Source organism: Seriola dumerili, unplaced genomic scaffold (genome assembly GCF_002260705.1).
Source record: "Seriola dumerili isolate Sdu_G_001 unplaced genomic scaffold, Sdu_1.0 BDQW01000306.1, whole genome shotgun sequence".
NCBI classification, from domain to species: domain Eukaryota; kingdom Metazoa; phylum Chordata; class Actinopteri; order Carangiformes; family Carangidae; genus Seriola; species Seriola dumerili.
In genome coordinates this window covers 1,006,628-1,016,271 of record NW_019174561.1, presented here as the reverse complement: position 1 = coordinate 1,016,271, position 9,644 = coordinate 1,006,628, and the positions used below count along the sequence as shown (strand labels likewise).

The 9,644-nt window shown below is 44.5% G+C and overlaps 1 protein-coding gene across 1 annotated transcript in view; it reads right to left on the bottom strand.

Moving 5' to 3' along the window:
• The window catches only part of grip2 (glutamate receptor interacting protein 2), a 65,074-nt gene extending 62,741 nt beyond the window's left edge, over nt 1-2,333 (bottom strand). The window contains exon 1 of the mRNA XM_022758716.1: nt 2,266-2,333. Coding sequence (XP_022614437.1) covers nt 2,266-2,320 — 55 coding nt within the window. The 5' untranslated portion in view covers nt 2,321-2,333. The remainder of the gene's footprint in view (nt 1-2,265) is intronic.
• Between the last annotated feature and the right edge of the window lie 7,311 nt (nt 2,334-9,644).

Genomic DNA, 9,644 nt, shown 5'->3' with positions numbered 1-9,644 from the left:
TGAGGTCACCACGCCCCTTGACCTTTGACCTTTGACCACCAAAATCTAATGTGTTCATCCTCAACTTCAAGTGAACGTTCCTGTGCCAAACTTGCAGAAGTTCCATCAAGGAGTTACTGAGATATCTTTGTCCACGACTGTTGCCGACACAGGGGAATAAAAATCTCAATTTATCTAACAGCTGGAAAAAAAGAAAAGAAGCTGCTCCAAACCATTCCTCATCACCGTTTAACTTTTCCATTTAATCCCTCATAAGAAGGAAAACGCAGCCGTGGTTTAACACAGTGAAATATGAGACATCTAAAGCGTCTGTATCCACATAAAACTAAGAAATAAAATCACATTCCCTCCATCTTATCGGCTTAGTTAGTCTCCGGGGCCGTGGTGGAGAATACGGCTCCCACTGTGCTCGTCGGTGTGTGAAATAGGATGGTGCCCACCTTATTAATACCCCCGATGCATCTGGCTAACTCCACCACAGTACAGTGTGAGGGAACAGATTAAAACTAGCTTTGTGCTGCTAGCATGTTTGCTAGTTTTGAGGCTTTGCTAACGGAGCTAGACGAAACGATTTCCTCTTTCCTCCAGAGCGGCGGCGGCGGCAGACCTCAGCTCTCTGAGGCGGGAGCAGGAGCAGCTGCTCCATACCACTGAAGGCATTTCACATATGGAAGATCAACAGGGACCAAATTAAAGTCGAAACCATCTCCAGCTACGGCAACTCAACCGAGATAAAACAGAGATTAAAACGACACCGGGCAGCTGAACTCTGAGACAAATAACAACAAGGAAAAAAGCATCTTAGGGTCAAATACTTTAAGGCTGAAACATCTGGGCTTCTAGTGAGCATGCACAGATGTTGTCTCCTCTGCAAGTGCTGGAAAAATTGTGATACCCCATGACCAGACAGACATGTTGTCATATGAGGAACTGCATGTATCCCGAAATGAACTTGTGAACCTCTTGTTGTGTTGCGGAACTATGTCTTATAATACTGTCTCATGAAACTATCAGAATATGTACTTCTTCATTTGCTTTTGATGTGACAAACGACTGACATCTCCTTATTTGGCAATGAAGACAGTCTCTATAGGATGTGCCTTATGTGTATATAAACTGTGCGAACTATGTATTCTTGGAACAATTGCTCTGCGACCTTTTCGTGTGTAACTTGTTCCCTCGCAGCAAGAATAAAGATCCTACTCTTGTGAACTTCAGTATTCCTGAGTTTATTTGATCATTTTCCTGACAGCAAACCTCCACAATCTATTACCCCCAAACACATTTACACGGATCTTCGGAGAGCCATCATTTCCTCATCTGCAGTGGGACATGTTTACATTAAGGTACCAAAATTTAAAATTTGGGCGAATTTAAAATCTTTCTTTTTCAACACTTTCAGCTAATAACAAGTGTTTTGTTTCTCTGTAGCTATTTGAGGTTTAACCTCTTTAATCTCCGACACCTGCTGTCTGCCGTACCTCAGGCTGTGTGTGTCAGTAAAAGCACAAGAGCTCTGATTGGCTGGATTTGAGCTGCCTGTGTTTTCTGGTAAATTACTGAAGGAAGAAAACACCAGACGGATTGTTTGTGATTGAGCAAAGATGATTTGATCAATCACAACTTTCTAAAACACCTTTTCAGTCGCTTTATATGGAAAACTTTTTGCAGTGAGTGAAAGAACATAACATTATGGTTTCAGGTAGTTAATGCTGTAAATGCACAAAATAACCCTGATAACTTAGGCGACATATTTTCACGATTTGTGATATTATGATTGATTATGATTATATAATTGTATTTTATGATTCAGGTCTAAGTGATGTTTTCTGAGGTGAGGTAAGGTCACATGCCAAGGTACAGTGTACAGTCAGCGAAGCAGTGGAGTGACGCTCGGACTCTGCAGCAGAGCAGATTGTGCAAAGCTGCAAAAATATTTTTTATCACATATGGTGGGAAACATCACGATATTCAGTATTATCAAATATCAGCCGAAAACTTACAGATAACGTGCAACATCACCGGAGAGACAACACCTCATACAGAAGCACAAAGCAAAGCCTTATTCTGAAAATCTCTTACAACAGGAACCTAAACTTCATCTGGAAAAACATCCACAAACAGGAGGACGCTGCCACCTGGACGTCCACGCAGCGTGACAGAGGAAGTGTAGTTCAGAAAGCCACATCGACGAGAGCCCGACGCCAACAGATCAATAATTAAAAAGATAAACCGATCTGATCAATGAAGGAACTCCACACTCACCAACACTGTTGGCCCCAACGTCCCTCCTCAAACCGCAGAACATGACAGCAGACATCGAGCTCCCCTGATCAGAGCAACATCCAGAGGAGAGAGAGAGAGACACTAACAGAGAGAGAGACACTAACAGAGAGGAGGAGAGAGAGAGAGAGACACTAACAGAGAGAGAGAGACATTCACAGAGAGAGAGACACTAACAGAGAGAGAGACACTAACAGAGAGAGAGACACTAACAGAGAGAGAGAGACATTCACAGAGAGAGAGACACTAACAGAGAGAGAGACACTAACAGAGAGAGAGAGACACTAACAGAGAGAGAGAGACACTCAGAGAGAGAGAGAGACACTCACAGAGAGAGAGACACTAACAGAGAGAGAGACACTAACAGAGAGAGAGAGACACTAACAGAGAGAGAGAGACACTCAGAGAGAGAGAGAGACACTAACAGAGAGGAGAGAGAAAAAAAAGAGGACGGAGAGAGGAAGAGACAGGAGGAGAGATGTGGACTGCCGAGCGCTCAGGGAACACAGTGGCGATGATAAGAGATGACGGGCGCTTACGTTACAGCCGCTCAACCCCCGAGAGAGAGAGAGAGACAGGGAGGTAGAGAGAGGTACATATTGAAAAGGAAGGAAGAGAGAGAGAGAGAGTGTAGGATGAGCTTATGAGAGAGGAAGTGTGTAAGAGTGAGGGAGGTGGAATAAAAGGAGAGAAGAAGAAGAGATGCTGAGAGTTTATGAATAAAAGGAGGTGAAGTGATTTTTGCCAATTCATCCATGTTTATTTTAAACTGCCTCTGCTCCTCGTTTCCAGGGGCAGTAACGTGTTGCCGAGTAACTTTAAAATCGCCACGTTAACGTCTGCGTCAATCAATCAATAAATACATTTAAAGATCATGCAGAAAAGGTGTCAAACAAACCGTAAAAATGTAATTTACAAAGTTTCAGGTGGAAAAGTTTATGGTTATTTTGACAGATACGTCTATCAGTCTGAGTTTAGCTGCACAGATTAAGTTGGAGGAGGTTGTTTTCACTTGCTACTCACACCTTCAATTCAATCAATCAATCAATCAATGTATGCGATCAGTTATTTCCAGACTTTTGCATTACAGCCTCTTTGTTTAAGACTTCAGACCAACACATTAATGTCGTGGCTGAAGTCAGTGATGCTAGCCTTCTTTAGCTTCAGTTAGCATTTCCTCTCTAGTCATGGAGTAGTTTGATGGTTTAATAGTTTATTGTGAAAAAGGTAATTTGCTGGTTTCAGACAGTTTCTTGAAGTTGAAGTTTCGAAGAAGGTTGGAAGTTTATTGAAGAAATGTCAGTGTTTCCAAAAGGTCAATGAGTCTGTATGTGTGTTTTTGTTTTGATAGGTTTCCTGATGTGTTTCTAAAAGCGGCAGGACGACGGCTGTTCCCACGATCTGACAGGAACGTCAGATCTGTCAGGTCTGAACGGCTCTCAAGGTTTCAACGACCCAACTAAAGGTTAAATGTGCGGAACGAGCAAGAGCTGAAGAAGCATTTCGGGTGTGAGGTGAAACTTTCTTCAAGAAAATCAAGTCCAGTTGCCTTTTCCTAAAGCTCCAAGACAGCGGTGAAAGTCTTTTATTTCACTGTCCCGTCGCTCCGAACATGGACGCTGATGCTCTTTATACTTCACCTGTCTTTATCTTTTTCTCCACTAGAGGTCACTGAACAATCACACTGCCTATAGCGTCTTTCTTTTCTGATTTATTATACTGACATTTAAATCTTGCACAACCCGCCTTGATAAAACTACTTAATTATAGTATAATTATCTTATTAAAGCAATTAATCTATTTATAATTTGAGAGGTTACATGTGTTTAAAGAGAGAATGACGGGAGGGAAAAACGGACACAAAAGAAGGGAGTGAATGTTTGCGACAGGAAGTGTGTGGAGGTATGAAAGGAGTGTGTAGTGATTAGATAGAGAGACCATGAGAGAGAGAGAGAGGAATGAGTGTTTCATCCTCCTCCTCCTCCTCCTCCTCTCCACATTTACAATAACATTTTATCCACAGCAGCTCTCAACAAATTCAACACGACAAGCTTCAATTACTAAATGATCTAAGATACAAACCACCAGAAATATATTTAGAACACGTCCCACTTTCACCACCGCGATAAGAAGGTATTCATTAAATTTAGCCAAATATGTCGAGCTTCCAAATCTGTTGTTTAGGTTACTAAAAAGGTTGTGTGTGGACATGTCAGGGTGTTAGAGGTGTCAGGAGAGGAGGTGCTCTCTGAATAGACGAGTCTTCAACAGATTCTTGAAGATAGAGAGACGCTCCTGCTCTGATAGACTTCAGGAGCTTGTTCCACCATCAGGGAACCTCAGACCAGAACAGTCTGGACTGGGACTGACTTGTGTGCAGGGACGGTGACGACAGAGGATCACAGTGGCTGAGAAGGAGCGTAAGCCTGAATGATTGAGTTCAAGTGGATGGAGCAGACGCAGAAGTCTCTCTGACGGCAGCATCACAGACTGAATCTGAGTCAGGAGGTCGAAGAGCAGCAGAGTGACACGTGCTCATGCATCATCTGTGTGGGCTTGGCTGTGCGTGAAGGGAGGTCCACCAGAAGAGCGCTGCAGTAGATAAACGCCGTCTGGACCAAGAGCTGGGTGGAGGACTGAGTCAGGGAAGATCTGATGTTTCTGATGCTGTACAGAGCAACGAGACACAACCAGGAGACGATGCAACGTGGTCAGAGCAGGGGAGCTGGTCATCAAATGAAGAGGTGATTTTGATATCGATATCATGATGGAGAGATCAGATGTTTTCCCAGAAGCCCCTCATCTTTTATAAAGTTTATAATATAACTTCAACTTGGAGTAATTTTCCCCTCAGTCTCTCTGGACTGGCAAATCAATAGAGTTCTTTTAGCTACTGGGGAAATCTGTAGGTTACGCCCGACAACTAGCGGAGCCTTCAGGCTTGACGCAAAACATTTTCGACACTTCAGTTTTGGGCTCCACCCCCCGATATGACTAAGAGTTCAGTCTTGTAGAGGTTTAGTTGGGGTATCCATGGGGATACATCAGGGAGACGGGCCGAGATCCGCTCAGAGACAGTGAGGTCGTCCGGCGGGAATGGAAGGTATAGTTGGGTGTCGTCTGCATAGCAGTGATATGACAAACGATGCGAGTGAATGACTGGACCCGAGGAGGAGGTGTAGCAAAGAGAAGAGAGAGAGAACAAACCCCCCAAAAACCGCTGCATATCCAGACAACACAACAGAAGAGCTCCAGGCCTGTAGGGGGAGCTCTGAGAGGAACACCTTGAGCATAAAGCTTGAGCTTCGACCCGAGAGGGCAGACCTACGACCTTTGACCTTGGACCAAACGAGGGAGTATGACAGCGTAATTATATAAAAGAGCAACAGAAAATGTGGCAAGCGTTAGCGTTAGCTTATATACAGTCAATGGGTGTGAGCTCCCCCTAGAGGCCTGGGGCTCCTCTGTTGTGTTGTCTGTATTTGCAGCCTGTTTGTTGTTCATGTTTTTGTTTCCTCTTCCTGCAGCACGTTTACGTTCTTGTATTTGTTTCGTATTTTGTTTCTGTGTTTTTGAATCTGCATCGTTTCCCCCCGATGGAAGCGTTTGTCCTCGTCGGCCACCGTACATAAGAGCTAATAGAACATGTTTCTTGTTTTACCAAATTCAAGGCTTCTCTGCTTTATCCCAACAGATTCTCCCTCTAGCTCTCTCCTCCTCTTTTTTTCATTTCCTTCCCTCTCTCCCCCACTGTCTGAAACCATCAGAGCAAAAATACAGAAGCACACGTACTGTAAAAAAACATGCAAAACACACACACACAAACACACACACACACACACTAATCTGTCTGCTGGGTGGATGAGCAGGCAGAGACACTAATAACCCTCGTTATTACTCTCTCTCTCCCTCGTGGTCAGTTCATCGTGGAGGCCGCTCGCTCGCCCTGCGCTGCCTGACCTAGTTTCATCCCAAACAGCTCGACCCCACATCTTCACATCAGCAGAGGTTCTGAGTCACTTCGCTCCGTCTCGTCTCGCCACGATTCACTCAACAGTCGAGTCCAGCCGAGCACGCAACAGTGCAAATGTTGCATGTGTGTGTGTGTGTTATTTTTTTTAATTGGGTAAATGTGCAGCTTCAATAACACGTCTCAGGTAGAGACGCACGCCAAGAGCCTGCTCAATAGAAAAGCAAATTACAGTCCGTGCTGTAACACTGGCAACTTCATCTCAAACCCTGGAGGATGGAGGATTCATTTTTAAATACCACAGCTTACAACCTTAAATCCATGTATTATATCGTGTGTACAAAGGCAGCAGTATGTTTCCTCACTGTGTGTTTTTTTTCTTTTTAAGGAAACAGGAGCCTGTGAACATCTATGAGGTTTGGTTAAATCGGCAGCACAATGAGCAGCAGAGAATCAGGCTGCTGAAAATACATCAGTGGGTTTAGAGTAAAAAAAAGAAGAAGAAAGAAAACACTTTAATCAGCCAAAATTTGAAGCATCAAATCTCGACTCAGAAATCACAAGATGAAGTCTCTCATCTCTCGACTTTAAATTCACAATCACCAGAAACTGAGACTTTGAGTTTCAAATAAACATGAAAAATCCAACGATGAGCTTTTGATTCTGGTATTTTGTCGCCGCGTTTGTGTAAAAAGAAACAATCAGAAGCTTCAGCAGTTATCCGCTCTATATTTCACCACAGGAAACTTCTCTCTTACACATAATGTCGTGTTGAAAACCACCAGCTGATAATTAAACTGATGATCTGCCAAAGAAGAGCAACCGAAACTGTGTGAAAACCCGGGACAGTCAGACTTCTGTGGGTGTTCATCTCCCCACAAGTGTTTTTGTTTTGTTTTGTTTTTTCTTTCCCAACACTTGTGAGGACCCGCCTCCACAGTCCTGTCTGCCTGCCTTCACAGAGGGGTCGTTTTCTCGCCTGGATTCGATTGGACAGTAGCGACGGACAGAAAATGCAGAACATGAGTCGGAACAGGAACTAGAAATCAAAATAGAGCCGCTGCTGTTGCACCTGTTCTCATGCGTTTCCAGACTCAGGACACAACCAGGAAGGAAACAAGGAAACAAATGAGGTTTCACTTGAAACTATGAAATTCTAAATATGAAATGCATTTTAATAATCCCCCATTGCTTTGAGGATTACCCACAATCCTTTGCCGTTACTACTCAATGCAGGGACAGATGTACAACAATAGGGGGCGTAGTGGTTCCATTAAGCAGGATTTAACCTGAAGCTTTTCAACTATTACAAAATGCAAACTCATATAGAGCTGCACACTTGATTTCTGCAGAACATCACGTAGACATACAACTTCTAGAAGGTGCATGACGACTTTCAACAACTGTGAACCTCCCGTATCCACCGGGCACAAGTAATTCAGAGAGCGACAGACATAGAGTCTGATTTTAGCATCAAAATTGACATTAAGTTTGTACAAGGAAGAACACTGTAGAAAATATGAATAAAAACACACACACACACACACACACACACACACACACACACACACACAGTGGGTGAGGCAGCAGGAAAGTGAAGCTGTCTGATCTATTGAGAGAGAAAAAGGCTCGTTTAACCCACTGCTCTTGAAACCTGTGTGCTGAGAGGTTGGCGTGTGTGTGTGTGTGTGTGTGTGTGTGTGTGTGTGTGTATCAATACGTGTACCTTTTGCATACCTTTTGTCTGCCCAGGTGTCTGTGTGTTCTGTGTGCTCATCACAACCCGTCCAACCTGAACAACCGTCACCCCTCTTATACGACCCACAGGAGCGTCTGCTGAAATAGCGCCCCCCCCCCTCCTCCCACGGCGGCAGGCGTAACGGATCTTGGTTGTCATGGTTACAATAATAAACACGCGGACTGTAAGTGTCACTAAACAACCGGTCGGGACCTGGTTACAGTTGCCAGGGAACAGAAGCCTCAACACTGAACATCCTCATTAGCATATTCCACCGTCTTCATTAGGACACACCCACAGCAGGTAGAGTCTGTTCTGTGAAGGACTCACACTCGTTTCACTTTATTATTTAATTAGCCACTTTGCAAAAGAAAAAACAAGCGTACACATAAACAACAACAAAAACAATAAACAGTTATAGACACGTACAAATGAAAAGTATATGATGTGTGTGTGTGTGTGTGTGTGTGTGTGTGTTTTCCTCAAGGCTCGCAGAGTAAGAAAAAAAAGAAAAAAGATGGAGAGAGGGAAAGTGAAAGAGGCAGAGGTGGAGGGAGGCGAAAGAAGCAGTCACGAAAATGAGTCATGTCAGCTCACTACTACACACACACATGCACACACACACACACGCATGCACACGCACGCACGCACACACACACAGGCACACACATGCACGCACGCACACACAGGCACACACACACACACATGCATGCACACGCACGTACACATGCATGCACACGCACGCACGCACGCACACACACGCATGCACACGCACGTACACATGCATGCACACACACACAGGCACACACACACACACATGTATGCACACACACACACAGTCTAGAGACACTTGAGATCACATTTTATATTGCACATGGTCAGAGTTTTTCTCATCTAGTTTCTGCATCTCATTCGCTCTCTCCTCTCTCTTCCTTCCTCTCTCTTTCTTCCTCTCTCTCTCTCTTCCTCCCTCTCTCTATCTCTCCTTCCTCTCCTCTCTCTCTCTCTTTCTCCTCTCTCTCTTCCTTCCTCTCTCCTCTCTCTCTTTCTTCCTCTCTCTCTCTTCCTCTCTCTCTCTCTTCCTTCCTCTCTCCTCTCTCTCTTCCTTCCTCTCTCTCTCTTCCTCTCTCTCTCTCTTCCTTCCTCTCTCCTCTCTCTCTTCCTTCCTCTCTCTCTCTTCCTCTCTCTCTCTCTTCCTTCCTCTCTCTCTCTCTTCCTTCCTCTCTCTCTTCCTTTCTCTCTCTCTCTTCCTTCCTCTCTCTATCTCTCCTTCCTCTCTCCTCTCTCTCTCCTCTCTCTCTTTCTCCTCTCTCTCTCTTTTCCTTCCTCTCTCTCTCCTCTCTCTCTTCCTTCCTCTCTCTATCTCTCCTTCCTCTCTCCTCTCTCTCTCCTCTCTCTCTTTCTCCTCTCTCTCTCTTTTCCTTCCTCTCTCTCTCCTCTCTCTCTTCCTTCCTCTCTCTATCTCTCCTTCCTCTCCTCTCTCTCTCCCTCCCTCCTTCTTCTCTCTCTCTCTCTCCCTCGTTCTCTGGGTTTCAAGTGCAAATGAATCCACACTCCAAGGATTATGGATAAGTACTTTGAAGTGGCAAATGATGGCCTCCCGTGGCTCAGTGCAGGAAACACACACACACACACACACACACACACACACAC